Source organism: Amblyomma mixtum, chromosome 1, assembly GCF_055824585.1.
Source record: "Amblyomma mixtum isolate Tamu chromosome 1, ASM5582458v1, whole genome shotgun sequence".
In the NCBI taxonomy this organism is placed as follows: Eukaryota; Metazoa; Arthropoda; class Arachnida; order Ixodida; family Ixodidae; genus Amblyomma; species Amblyomma mixtum.
Window position 1 is genome coordinate 310,067,505 of NC_143012.1, and position 15,160 is coordinate 310,082,664.

Genomic DNA, 15,160 nt, shown 5'->3' on the forward strand with positions numbered 1-15,160 from the left:
AAGCTCAGCCTACTTCCTGTGAGAAACAAAACGAGGGTTGGCCCATCTTTTTGTTTTTAAGACAATTCACCAGCACTTTTGTTTCGTATTCTTGGTAACCAGGCATTGTTAGCCCAGCTACATCGACTGCATCATCAAGGCCTCACAGCCACTGGTCTTCAGTTAGCCCTGTACTGTGCCAGCTGCAGCCTATTCCCACTAATTTCCTTATCTGCCATCCTTGGCTGACTTCCTTCTTTGGAATCCACTCCGTTATCCTGAGGAGCCATCAGTTATCTGTTAACTGCATTGCATGTTCCGCCAGTGTCCATTCCCTCTCCTCGATTCAAACCGGATGATATTAACTCATGTTAGTTCCTTAAAGGTGCACTGAAGAGGATTCTGAACATGTCTTTTTGCCGCGGGAACTCGATCCACACGTTCCTAGCATTCTTAGAAACAGTGACTTATTGCCCTGTGTGGCCGATTTCCCCAATTAAAACGAATTAACGCCCGGCTCCCGCCTTTTTTTTTTAATTCTGCCTCGTACGGTGGGCGGAGTCGACCAACGCGTGGAGCGCCTTTCACCCAGGCCCGTGGAGGCTTTGCTTTCGCTTTATTTTGTTTTTTTAGGTTTCCATGAATAAATAGTTTCATTCTCAGATAATATAGCCGCAAAATAAGCCCGCAGAAATAAAAATACGCGCGGACTATTTGCTACTACGGACTACTACGTATTACTCCGCCGATGGCAGAGCGGCAAGCCGCCACGGGACTGGGTGAAAGGCGCTCCACGCGTTGGTCGACTCCGCCCACCGTACGAGGCAGAATTAAAAAAAGGGCGGGAGCCGGACGTTAATTCGATTTAATTGGGGAAATCGGCCACACAGGGCAGTAAATCGCAGTTTCTAAGAAAGCTCGGAATGTGTAGATCGAGTTCCCGCGGCAAAAAGACAAGTTCAGATTCCTCTTCAGTGCACCTTTAACCCATGCTCCTTTCTTCCTGCCTCTCATTACCCACCATTTTCCTTTCCATAGCTAGCTATGTTGTCGTCAATTTACTGCTTGAGGGTGGCAATCTGGGCTAGTTGGTTCATTTGCAGCAATGGGGAAAAGAAGCGCTACAGATGAAAAGACGACACGAGTGGTGACTTGCTCATTTTCTGGGCCTTTTCATTAGTTTCCAAGTTTCAGTATAATGGGCGTACATCAGCAAGATGCAACTGTTACATACTTCCTCTCTTTACAACCTTAACTGTAATACAGTCGAGCCCACTTATAACGGCCGTAGCTATAACAAACGAAGGCAATGCTACCGTCGAAATATGTATTAGGGCAACGGCATTGCATCTCAGATACAACGAACACCTGTGGCTGCACAACTCAGTTACAGCGAACGAGGAGGCGCTGTAAACTCGGCCTTGCTGATGAAAACGACCGCAAAGAGCGACAAGTGTCTCCTAGCCTTCGTGTCACCCCCTTCCAACGAAAGTAACGTGGGACACAAAAAAGCTGAATCAATAAAAGTAAATAGAAAATAAGAAATTCGGAGTGTATGTAATGCCAGCAAACTTTTTACCTGATGCGGCCGTCAAAAAACGCTTGCCTTGAAAGGTGACATGCTGCGCTCATGGAAAGTGCAGCAAGATTCACCTTAGTGGCTTCCTGTGCACAAGTGTGAATGGTAGCGACCGTCGGTCACCATTTGTCATCCAGAAGTCTCGCAAGGCAAAGTGATTTGCAAGCTACGTTCTCGCATGCAACATGCACGACACAATGGGCTGAATAAAGCGTGACTTTTTTTTTATTCAACGAGTGTAGCTCTAGGCACGAGTTTAGGAGGGGCATAAGGATTACAGGCAACTTGTTCGCTGTGTGGCTTGTTGAGTTCAACCATGATGTGGAGAAAAACAAAAGAAGAAGGTTCTTGTTGTGCTTGACAACCCTGCAGCACACCCCCAGCTGCTTTCCCTCATTGCGGTGATCATGCTCTTCCACGACCGAACGCGACGGCATGCCACTTGACATGGGCATAATTCACGTGCTCAAGGTGTCCTATCAGTGGCGTGTTGCCAGCGCATACTGATAGGACGAGGCGCAGCGACTTCCCATTTCGAATTTCTCAGCTCCCTACCGTGGATCGAACTGACTGGGCAATGCATCAAGAATTGCTTCCGTAAGGCAGCACTTAGGGACCCAGGAATGATGCGGGACATACGCTATCGAATACCATATATGTACTCGGGCGCATGTGGACTTGTGGCAACTCGTCGTCGATGTGCAGCTGGCTCGACCTGATGTCGCCTGGGATGACTTCGGTGGAGCGGATGATGATGCCAACATCGCAAAGCCATACACTCGTGCACAAAGTACGAGAACTCTTGCACTGCCACGAATCTGACGACGATGATCAGGAGGCCGACCTACCACCTGCTACCGTGAGGGCTTCCACTGCTATTAGTTATATTGCGTCCTATACAAACGACCTTGCTGGTAGCAAGGGTAACAGCGAGGAGCATGAGAGCTTGAAAAGCACCGTAATAGGGTCTAGTTTGAACAAGCAGATGCGCATAAAGGACTTGCACTGTCCGACTTTGTATTTTGACTGTAACACTTACTGTGAACCTCGGATACAGCAAACGCAATCTACTCTACCGTCAGGTTCGTTATACGAGTAAGTGGGCCCGACTATACCTCTCTTTACTGGGTGACATTATTCTCTAGTACCCTGTTGCTCAGGCCATGGACAATTGGGCCATGGTCTGTTGTCTCACAAATATTGTTAAATGTGTGTAATGCTCTGATGATATTTGATGATGCCTCCCCCCCCCCCCCCCCATGTATAATGCCTTCCTGCGCATTTAGTGTAATAAAATGAAATGAAATGCAGTTGACAGCAGGCACTGTTGCACATGTGGTGCAGTTATGTCCTGCTTAACTGATTTGGAATACACACAAGGTCAGGGTCACAAAAGCAAAGCCAACTGTTTTCTACGATTACTCCTGTTGGAGTGCATTTTTGACATCAACTGCGTTCCTAACACTTAGCAAGTGAAAAAGTGAAATCCTAGCGACTTAAGCACCTCAATAACCATAAAGGCGCAGTATTAATAGAGGCCCTGTAAGTCACTGAGGCCAGCACATTTGAAAACACTCTACTCTCTACCTGCAATTTTACATCACACTTCAACATATGCACTAATAATAGACGCTAACCCATTTCCTCCATAATACACACATAGAAGCTGTCTTTTACATACAATGCAAAATCTTTAAGAAGAGATGGTAGGGTTGAATCGACCATACACACTCTGAGGAGCAAAACTGTGCAGTGGCGAGTGCACAGGAGCGCTCCAAGCTATTTAAGCATGGCGCAAAAAAGCCGCACCTCCTGGTTTTTAAAAATGGCACGCACGAGCATTTGTTTACACGTTGTTTTCCTTCTTTCTTTTTCTCGCATATGCATTTCTTGATGAGAAATGTGGCTGCTGTGTGAAATATATTCAGTTTCTAATACTGTTAATAGTTGTAGCTGCAAATTTTTCCTGTAGAGGCATTTTTGTATAGTGCACTGAAGCCTAGTGGTCGCTCCTGTGCTGTTCGATCATTTCGCCACTTTTCAAAGTTATTCCTTGATGTTACTGTGCCTCATCTCGGCAAGAATGGCTACGAAATGGACGAGGAAGAGAACGTTCCAAGGCATCCAATTTGTGAAGACACAAGCAAAGAGCTAAACTGTGGAATGTGACCTAAGGAAGTGTTATGATTTGGTAAAACCGTAGCCTCGATAAGAGCAATCCTGTTGTATATTTCTAAAAAAAACAGCCTCCCAACAGCTGTTTCAGAAGCAATTAAGCCAGTGTTTCAAGCGCTGTCGTCACCAGGACTTCTGAGCAAGTGGCTCCAAGGTAGGACACCGAACACCAATAAGTCACTGAACCATCTTACCTGGTGGTCTAGTCTGATACCACTGGCCCAAAACATTTGTTAGAAATGACACCACGAATATAGCACTCGTGATGCTATGGCTTACTACAGTGATGGGAAAGAAGCATGAAATTGTGATCTGAAAACGTATAACGTTACATCTGGTGTATTCTGCAAAATCGCACTCAGGCAGCTTGGTAAAGAGTGCGTTGAGAAGGCACAGTTCCGCAGCTCCTAATAAAGTTCGGAACAACGCAGGCCTGAATAAAGGTTTTAAGCAAGTTACCCAGGAAAGCATGAAAGTGTGTGTATTCTCTTGGTGCCTTTTGAACCATTGCAGTAAATGTGGAAGCATAAAACTGCATTCTTCTCAAATTAACAGTTTTAAAATTTTTTCAACTTTTAAGCATCTTTTCCTCGAAATTATTCATGCAATTAGGCTGAAATTTTCTAGCACAGTATCGAAATCAATTGTTTAGTGTGAACTTCTTCAAAGTTCTAACGATTCATGACAAGCGAGCGCATATTCTTTTTTTTTTCTTCCTTGGACAATGCGCATAAAAATCTACTAGGTACGGCCTGAGGGCCCTAGCATGTAAAATTTGCGTGCAAAATTTAATGGGTACACCAGTGTTTGTTACTGAAAAGAGGTACATGTAACCCTATAATTCGGCCCAAACACTCAACTACAAACAGGGGTCAAAAATGCTGCAGTAAACAAATTACCAGCCGTTATGGTCACAACCATAACTAATCAACACATAAAAATTGTCATTAAAATGTAGTAGTTGAGATAAAGCTGAAAGCAAGATGGCTCAATTACCCTAGCATCCCCCCTTAAAAGGCAACAAGCTTAACGTTTCACCATCTTGAATCAATTAAAACTATTCTGGACCAGTTTGGTGCCTAAACTGAGCTGCTAGAGCATGTTTCTGATTTTGTTAAACGGCACGCTCAGCCGTGCACTTACCATCCGTTGATGACAGCCCAGCACCCAGAGAAAATTGCAGGCGAGTTGAGGACGAGACAGATACCAAGCCGCTCAGGGTAATGCTTGCTAAGCAGCCAGATGAGGTTTTTGATAAGAGGATAGTCCATGCTGTTGAGACCAAAATCCTTGAGGTCAAAGATGATGCACAGGTTGTCTACAACTTCCTCGAAGCACTTCTTGCATGCCTCCTCCTGCGCACGTGAAAGGCACGAGCTATTGTGAGAGACCCCATGTGACGATGGGCATTTCAACACAGCACTGCCTCACCAAGAAGTCACTGATGAACACAACAAAAACCCTTGTTTTTCCAGATACCAATAACCGCACATATGCATACACGGTAAACAGTTTTCACCAAGATAAAGTAATAACTGTGGAAGCACTGCTAGGCTATGGCATTAGCATATATTGGCATTCGATATCACAGTTACATTTGTTAGGCAATTCAAGACTTAAGAAAGCAACAAACTACTTTCACTGAGACATTGCACTAGAAATTACTGCAGTCCACCAGGTTAAATCTGCTGCAGATTAACGACCGCTCTCACTGAACTTTAATGACGAAGTAACATGCATTATTCTTAACGCTGCGTAACTTTCGCTTTGTTTCCACTCATGCAGACATTTTTCCAACCTAGCAAGAGCGATGGTGAACTGCAGTTGGCCTTGCATGCGACGTGATGGGGCTTATTCTGCTCTTAGCATATGACAGCTTCTTCAGGAGTACGAGGGCTTGCCTTCTTTTGAAAACTTTGGGCTGATTAAGCAGTGTTTCCCAGCAATTACTCATTAACGCTTGGCTCACTCCTGGTCAATAAACCGTGCCTACGTGTTGTTACACAACATTACATGATAGCAGATTCTCTTGAGTTACCATATCTTGTTATTGAGGATTTCTGTTACAATCATTTTCTTCTCTTGTCACAGCTTATTTATGGTTCCCTGCTTGATATGATCCACATTACTACTGAGCCACCACTCCAACTCCTTCACAAACTTGTAGCAAAAATCAAGCAACTTGTATATATAAGCCTGTAGTTTGGCACATAGACAGACATTATTACTGCGCAAAATGAACATCACCACACAATTCTAGATCGGTCAAGGATGGAATACAGGGCGTACCGTCATATTAACATAGAGACAAAAAAAAATGCAAACACCTCATTCTTGTTAACAATAAGAATTGCTCATAACTACAAGATGTCAAAACTTTCTTGGTGACATTACAGATATTTTTGCAACTTCATATCCCATAAATAGTTCAGCCAACCAACACATAAAATGATCAACTACAAAGTGTGCTTAACTCAACTACAAAGTGTGCTTAACATCCAAGGCAGCCATTCAGTTACAGTACAGCGAGTGATGTGTTAGCATATTTTATGTCTGACAGTACAGAGAAATAGAAATTTGCAGCAAAAATGAAGAACAAAAAGAGCAAAGCCATACCAAGATGAAGACAATGAACCTGGTCAGTTCGTCTATGTCCCGTTCTTGGACATTATGCTTGCAGGCAGGAATATAGATGACAGGCCTGAACATGAGAATCAGTGCACACAGATTAACCAGCATGAAAACTTGATCAAAAATAATTGAATCACTAGCTTATGCTGTTGCAGCTTTATCTCTACCAACGTATAGAAACCTCAACGAATGGATCGATACAAAGGAATAAGTTCACACATGAAATGAAGCAAGTATAACAATGGCTGAAACCTTACAGCTCCAGAGTGACTGAAAATAAATTCAGGTTCGGAGCACTGCATCAAAGAAAAAGAACACCTCTGAGGTGTTGGAATTCGGTATGTAGTAGGCATTAGACCACAAACAAAATCTTCAAGAGGCATGTTGTTTGTAGCCCTGAGAGATGCTTTAAAGTAAACTGATGTAATCACGCACCTGCCAAAGAAGTCCCGGTTGGGGAGAACCATGGCTTTCTTGGATTCTATGTTTCTTTTGATATCTGGGTCACTGGAACTGATTTTTTTAACCCCATATTCTGTGCGCCACTTGTTGCACTTGAGAATTGCCTGGAAAGCTGCATCAACGGTTCGAAAGGCTCTCAGGAACCTTCTGATGGAGTAGTCGTTGTGATACTGAAAAACATTGGGGGGGGGTATTTAAGCACATACTCTTCAAGTGCAACACCGCAATAAATGGCACAACTAACACATGAATTTTTATCAACAGCATAGTTAGTCGGCAAGTTACTCTTTACCACATCAGTGGCATCTGGAGGGATGAGAACAGACATCGAATCGTTAATTCTTGCTTTAGTTTGCACGGAAAGAATTCGGACTTGCAATGCACTCACTAAAATGAACTTCAGACATGCTATGCACTCACTAAAATGATCCCGCGTCACACGAAAGCACAGAAGCTGCTACAATGATGAAACTGCAATTATTGCGCTCACCTGCTCTGGGTCGGCGTCAAATATCATCTGAAACAACACAAGAAACATTAAAGCTTCGCACAACCGCAAAAATTAGAAGTGACGTCGCGTTGACGTTTTACAAGGATACCGCGTCGGAACTGGGCGATTGAGCCGGCCGGCACCCATTAAGTATTCGTAAAAGGTAGCACGCCCATCACATTCAACTCACTTTCAGTCGTTTCTTGAGTTCTTCGAAATCCTCTTCCGATACCGGTGACGGCGTTGAATCCTGGTCTGCCATTGCTGTTGACATAAAGACATCAAATGTCAACGATTCATCGCGAAACCGAAAGCACAGGGACGCAATCGATATCGCGTTATCTCCGACGTTGTGAAATACAGATTGTCATAGTAAGGTATATTGAAGAAAGCAGACATTCAGCACCTTACTCAGTAATTACTCCAAAGAGGATTCTGTGAGGGAATGTCACAGCACAAGAAACCGAAGCAACAAGTTAGCTTAGCGAGCAGCTGTCCCATACTACTCTCAGAGGCGTTTTCCCGAACCCATAGCTTGCCCTCATTCTTTTGCAACATTCAACTTAGTAAGAACCAAATCCAGGCCAAAAACAGCAAGAATATCCAAGACTTATCAATGAAAAGATCAAACGTATGGTTTGAGCAGAAAGGCGTGGGTATGGGGAAGCAAGAAGCAACCCAGAGCAAAAAACCTGCGTTCAACGAAGTGGACGAGGTGTCTGCAGCTTCCCGAGTTACCTTCGATAACTGTGTCGAGTGTCTGATTCGGAAATTAAGTGCTGCAATCGCTTATCATCGTTAAGCAGACCAGATAACCCAGGCTGGTACCAGACGTCCTGCAACCGCGATTCAACGGCCGCCGCTGCTCACTAGATGCCGCCAGCTACTGTTCAAAGTGCATTCCTGCGCTCTGGGGCACGTAAACCGCACACGTGTTTTTGATGTGACGCTGACGTCATCATTGTGCATAACGCTCACAATGACGCTTTATAAAAATTGCAATAAAGTTGTAAAGAAAAAACGTTCTGTCTGCATAACAGTATTGTGCAGTTATATTATAAGCTGCTCAAACAAAGTAAAAAAGACAGTGATCAAGCGATCAAGCAGGGCATCAGAAACGAAACTGAAACAAATTTTGTGCTATGCAATCTTTATGCAACTGGTGTAACGTTGATTGGCAGGCCTTCTGTTTCAAAGCAGAAACGGAAGAAAATAGCCATCGTTTCTTCCTATTGTTACCGGACTTTTTCTCTTTTCCATGAGTTTCGATTTTCTGTACACGCTGATACGCGCGGCGATGAGTAGTAGTGGCGACGGTGCGTGCTGCATTCAACTCGATGCATGTGCTCAATTAATGCAGGCACGCTGCAGTTTTCCTGTAAAATTGCACGTATACGGTTTATAATATTCACTTGGCTCCTTCAGCTTGCCCTAGCCCTTGTCTCACTTCACGCTCAGACATAGAGTTTCTAGTAGTAAGAAACTCTATGCGCTCAGATGCATGACAACTATGTTTCGCATCTGTACTTAATTATGTTGCATTTAAATGCTCGATAGAAACTCTATGCGCTCAGATGCATGACAACTATGTTTCGCATCTGTACTTAATTATGTTGCATTTAAATGCTCGATAACGGACGCGGCATCTGGACACGCGACTACGCGTTCTACGAATTTTATTGCAGGAAGCAGAATGGGAAGCAATTCACGACGCATAAATGCACAATCTGTCATCAATAATTTCACAGCGCGAAAAAAAAAACCGGCCCAGTTAAACAATCGGCGTGAGCCGGTGGAGGCGGCAGGAAAGGTCTGCTGGTCCGGGCGCGCTGGTTGTTCGGTTTGTTGTTCTGTTTTTCCGACCGCCCAAAGAAGGACCTTAGAGCGAATCTCTCATTAAGCATTTCGCTTCCGAGCTGCAGCCGCTCGGGGCGAGGGAGAAACGGAATCCGGCTTACGTGGCCGGTGGCCTTCGCGGCGGGTGGCATCACTGCATTTTTCGCTTAGTATTCTCCCTCTAGTTCTTCCCTTCTTTCTCCCATCGCCACCACTTCATTCGTTGTATCATCTTTTTCTCTCCTGGCCGCTTCGATCTGTGACCGTGGACGGGCCTCTTTCCCGCGACGGTTCGAGGTGGGCTCCGAATAACGGCTCACGCCTTAAACACACGCGCCACGGTTGCGGCAGTGTAACGCGGAATTCAGCAACAGCTAGAGGCGTCACGCTTAAGCAGCAGAAAGCTCTAGCTTTCCCGTCGCGTGAAATAGGGAATGCTAACCGGCTTGTAAGGGAATATGCACTGCCCAGGCGGTGCTGCCGTCAGCCGCTTGGGTGGCGATAGACACGTTACCAGATCCTGAAGGATTTTAAATTTAGAGATGCTCGTTTGGCTGACAACATTCCTTGCCTAGGTGCTCTCGACATAATTCAGTTAGCTGACTCCAAGCGCACGCAGGTGACACGAAAAAGCACAACGAGAGCGTCCATGAAATGCTTGTTCTTCTCACCAGGCTGTGTTACGGCGCTGCGATCGACAAGGAAAACTTCACCTTAGGTTCCACCCCTTCGCATCGCACGATACAACAGCAGCTGGCTTCAGCATTTCTCACCCCCCACCCTCCGCATGAAATTCCTTTCGGGTCCACTCTTAGCTTCCAAATGTGGCGTGCCCCTCTCTCCCCACACAGCGCATTAAAGAAACTTGGACGACGCTTAACCCACCCATAAGAGTGCAGGGAGTCCTCATACCAGTATACGGCGCAGCGATCGGTCGGGCTTGTGGGACCCAGGTTGCTCGTCCCGAGCTCCCGTGAGGTTCATTTACGGGAGACTGTCTATCTCTCGAGCAATGAGCTGATCGATGCTCAGTGCCACGGTGGGCAGGTGGCAAATGCATTGAATTTGTTTGAATTAATTTCATTGCCACCTGCCATGATGGGCCGGTTAATCACAACCCGATGGACAGACTATCACCTGTCCCCGTGGCAGGTTGGTCACCTTCTTTTTCGTGACACGAACGGACGGACGCCGGCATTTTTCGCGAGCGGGACCTCTAATTAAAAAAAAATAGCAGTAATAGTAAACAACCTCCATATCTTTACATGCGCTGCTATATATCCGCCGCGGTGGCTCAGTGGCTATGGTGCTCGGCTGCTGGCCCGAAAGACGCGGGTTCGATCCCGGCCGCGGCGGCTGAATTTCTTTGGAGGAGAAATTCGAGGCCCGTGTACTGTGCGATGTCAGTGCACGTTAAAGAACCCCCAGGAGGTCGAAATTTCCGGAGCCCTCCACTACGGCGTCTCTCATAGCCTTAGTCGCTTTGGGACGTTAAACCCCATAAACCAAACCAAACATGCGCTGCTATCTTTTCGTTATAGCCATAGTTTCGTTATTGCCGTGGATGGCATTGACCAAACTGTCGCATGACAACGGGCTTGCCTACCACCGTGGTGCACACCGACAACAATAGTGCTGACGTTAAGCCCGCCGCCGATGGACGTGCGCTGACGCCGGTATGGCCAGTGTACTTCTGCATGAAATATTGGGTGCTCGCGACGGAATCGCTGGAGCACGCCCGCTCTTTATGCGACCTGCATTGGTACAGAGCATAGAGGCTGAAAATTCAGACCACGTCTTTCCCTGTCGGACATGCGCACCGAGCCCTCCGATGCGGCTGAATATGAGTGTATACACGTCAGCCTCGTCAATGCGCCCTTCATTTCCGCGGCCGACATAGGCTTCAGAGCCTGTAAAACGCACCTTGGAGGAATTTATTTATTTGTTTATTTTAATGCCATCGTAAGCCAAAGGACAGTATAGAGGGGGTGGGTACAAAGTGAAAAGAAAAACACAAACAAAAGTGCAAAGTTCAGATTCGTCAACAAATAAAACAATGTTGTTTTTACAAAAGGTGCTCAATAGGTGCTGTCTTGAAGGATGGTGCATCCACAATGAAGGCCATTGAGTGGGGAAGGCGGTTCCATTTTGCGCAAGCTTTTGGCAGAAGTGAGTTGAATAGGACGTTGGTACGGCAACAGGGAATGGCGACCTTAAATTGGTGGTTAATGCGAGATGATACGTATGAAGGCTGTACAAGAAGTTCGCTTTTTAATGATAGGCAAAAAAAAAAAAAGAAAGCTATGAAACACAGACAGGCAAGAAATTTTCCTACGAAGAAGCGAATCTGGCAGTCGAAGATTTGATTTCATTAAGGAGACGCTAGCTGTATTATGATAGTTGGAGGTAATGAAACGAGCGGGTCGGTTTTGTACAGATTCGGTGCGGTCAATTAAGGTATGTTAAGGTATTGTCGGTAAGAGTAGGGCGAGACCTTAACGACAATACCGAAACAATAACGAAACAAACACGCTGGTCAGAACAGCTCCACTATGCGGCTTCGCCTCATTTCTGAAGTGTTTTGCGGTAGAGAAAGAATACGCTATAGTGAAGCCAGCGCCTCCTCTGTGAAGCTTATTAGTGGGCTTCGATCATGGCCGCCTTTTGTTGAAAGGAAGCCGTCTTGCACTTTCGTTTTCCACCGCTGTAACTCGCCTTGTCCTTATGAAAACAGCGCGCCGCCGATGACGTCAGGCAAACTAAACACACTGCAAAACTGTCAAACCACGCGTGGCGACCACGCCGCGGAATGAGAAACTAAACTGCACGGGTACCTGACTCACTCCCAGCGGGCTGTGTGCAGCGAGGCTGTAGGACAACGGGTACTGGAATGGCTTGCCGAAGTGTGATATCGTTCAGCGGGTCGCGTAGTCGAGTTTAAAAGGGAAACGTTTTGAGCACGTAATGCTGCTGACACAACGTATTATGCACGGCAATTTCAGTTTGCCAAATCTAATGGCTGCGGAATTCTGGCGCACCGTTACAAATCGATATACTCAGCGTGAGGAGGCCAGTGAAGTTCATTTGGGGTACGTTATATATCTCGCAGGAAAATTTTACTTTGTAAAAACTAAATATCAGTTGTGTGGTTTCCAATGAGAGCTTCAAAAGGAATTAGTTACTCATTCTTTATATCAATTACTTCGTTATAACCCGTGTCATTACAACGAGGTTTTAATGTAATCTCGAGAGGTCACTACAGCTCACACTTCTGGATAAGGCCAAGTATTGTGAGGTAGAGTTTGAACGAACAATAATGGTAACAGAAATTAGGCCAAGCTTGAATAAGGCACCGAGAAATTTCGTACATTTTCAAGCGGGACTGTACGGCATGTGTGGGAGGTCACTTTCCAGGTGCCTCAGAAGTTTTTGTTGATGAGCTCAGATATTTTCGGTCCGCTTCTTCACGACCTCGTTTCAGATGCGGTACTTCACCTTTAGGCTCATACTGATTTTTTTTTTTTAGCCAGTTCTCGCTCTGTTCTTCAGATTTTATTCGATTGTCTACATCGCTGAAGTAGGGATTGATCCAGAAGCTGACATTTGACACCTTTATCCGGTTAAATTTATTCATGCTAAATTCGAATGAGCCCTTATAGGAATAGAACATGAAATTTTCTAATGCATGCTGTATCCATCGATAGGAACTGCAGTGTAATTAAGGTGGGTGCAAAAGTTCATCAGGAACAACAAGGTGAAGATAGAACGCTGTGTTATCAAGCAGGGTCTGGGAAAGGAGGAATGCGAAGAAGGAGGAGGAGAGAAAGCAAAGAAGGAATCGTTGGTGCAGTAAAATGTTAAAGCCAGTTTGCAAGCGTCTCCAACAATGCTTAGTCCACTATGTCATGAAGGAGCGGCCTCTTGCGGAGGAGGAACAGTTAGCACGAAAAAAGGAGCAGAATGCATCATGACGATCACTCGGTACCCAGGGGTAATGTTACGAGAGAAAGACGACGACGCAGGCAATATGAGCCGATACTAGCGCCAGAATAAATATATGTCCTTGTATATGCTCAGGGAATACATAACTTGTGTAGGTATGCCCACTGTTCATCTTATGCAGTTTGAGTTCTATAGGTGCCGCTTCGGTAGGTGCTAGAATTGATGAGTCGTCATTCATAGTTTGCTTGTGTTTGTTTCGTGCCGTCTGCATCATAGGAGAGGCAAGCGTGAGTGTAACAACTTTTGTGCCCCCGTTTTGAAATGGCAACCCCCCTACCCTCCTCTTTATGTAAAGGTTGCAACTGAACAACGATAATACAAGCGAAAATGCCTGCTTCAAGAAAGGTCAGACACCGCGGAGAGCTGTACTTGACCCAGTGTGCAGTGCTGGAGTGAGTCTGTAGCGCATGGGCCGCTAAAAGCATCGTGAATGTTTCACGGGCGAATGCATACTGACCTTTCGAAGGCGCTGAGCTGATATGCCATTTTTTTTTAATCCTGGCGGGAGAGCTAAGCTAAGTTCGAGCCTCACTTTTACAAGTCTCTCTTTACGTCCTCCTCGTTGGACGGACTCGAGAGAAAAATGCATGGTAAGGGCTCTTACCAACCCGGGCCCAACGCTCGTCAAACGGGCAGCTGAAAATTAGCCGCTCGACACAAGTACCTACTTCGAATAGAACGCGGCGCCCGTTGCTGTTATCCGCAAAAAACACGAGCCAATCACGGAGCCCTTGAGGCACGTCCATAGTAGAAACTTGTAATTACGAGAATGTTGTGTTAAGCAAAGGAGAATACTGAGGGCGTTTAAAACAAGGCTCCCGCATACTGCGCGATAATCTCGCCATGGTGCGCAGTAGGCTATCTACATAATTAGCCACCGGGCACTTGTGCGCACGAAGACATATGGCCTGCACTCCTGGCACCGAGTGGTTAAAGAGCACAGAACTGCAGTCCAACTGGTGGTGGTTTTAATTTAAAATTCATTCAGAGTGCCGCAGTAACGAAAGGCTAGTACTGCCTGCATCCAGTAACAGCCTCTACCTCATCATATCAATCGCGGCGGTTAACTAGCAATATAGGGAATGTATTGGCATAGACCGGTCATACAAAGGATCAGAGTGAAACCATTCATTTCCAATATTGGGTCGATTACCTGCGCTGGTTAGGATATTATCAAACCACGTGTGTCGCGGAGCCTGTTGTTGAAAACAGTAGTTGGCCACTTACAAGCTAGAAGAAACTACAAGCATACCGTGAATGCGGTCAGTAGGAAAAGATGGAGCCTTCTCGTTTTGATATCTGTCACCACACAGGGTCTTAATTAATGTGCGGCAACGACGTTTGTTGTGTTACGTCCCTGAGTGACGAAAAAACAAACGGAATGAAATGGTTGTCTACAAGCAAGGAAGCTGCTGGTGATGGACTCGCATGCTCCTTGATGCCTTTCAGTGTAAATCTCTATGGCATTGCCTTCAGCCACATTAAACACGTTTACCGCGTAACGGTGCCGGACACGTTGCCGGAAGATTAGCAGCTGCTGCCCATCTACAGCAGTCACATATGCACAACTTACCATGCAGTCGATAAAATGTGTTGAGATCTTGCTGAGTGAGTGAGTGAGTGTGATTGATTGATTGATTGATTGATTGATTGATTGATTGAGTGAGTGAGTGAGAGTGAGTGATTCATTGATTGAGTGAGTGAGTGATTGAGTGAGTGAGAGTGATTGATTGAGTGATTGATTGATTGAGTGAGTGGTGATTGATTGAGTTAGTGAGTGAGTGTGCGAGAGAGTGATTGATTGATTGATTGATGGATTGATTGATTGATTGATTGATTGATTGATTGATTGATTGATTGATTGATTGATTGATTGAGTGAGTGAGTGAGTGAGTGAGTGAGTGAGTGAGTGAGTGAGTGAGTGAGTGAGTGAGTGAGTGAGTGAGTGAGTGAGTGAGTGAGTGAGTGAGTGAGTGAGTGAGTGAGTGAAAGTTTCTAAAATGACA

General features: G+C 45.5%; 1 protein-coding gene across 3 annotated transcripts in view; it reads right to left on the reverse strand.

Moving 5' to 3' along the window:
• The window catches only part of LOC149372400 (uncharacterized), a 22,431-nt gene extending 14,221 nt beyond the window's left edge, over nucleotides 1–8,210 (reverse strand). For 2 of the 3 annotated variants that reach the window (XM_089566861.1, XM_089566863.1), the window contains exons 1-6: nucleotides 8,055–8,210; nucleotides 7,507–7,580; nucleotides 7,317–7,343; nucleotides 6,800–6,996; nucleotides 6,350–6,434; nucleotides 4,877–5,088 (exon numbers count right to left, since the gene is read on the reverse strand). In XM_089566861.1, the coding sequence (XP_089422987.1) occupies nucleotides 4,877–5,088; nucleotides 6,350–6,434; nucleotides 6,800–6,996; nucleotides 7,317–7,343; nucleotides 7,507–7,578 (593 nt within the window). In that variant the 5' untranslated portion in view covers nucleotides 7,579–7,580; nucleotides 8,055–8,210. Of the gene's footprint in view, nucleotides 1–4,876; nucleotides 5,089–6,349; nucleotides 6,435–6,799; nucleotides 6,997–7,316; nucleotides 7,344–7,506; nucleotides 7,581–8,008 lie in introns of all 3 variants that reach the window. The other variant, XM_089566862.1, reaches the window with a different exon arrangement.
• Nucleotides 8,211–15,160: the final 6,950 nt, after the last annotated feature.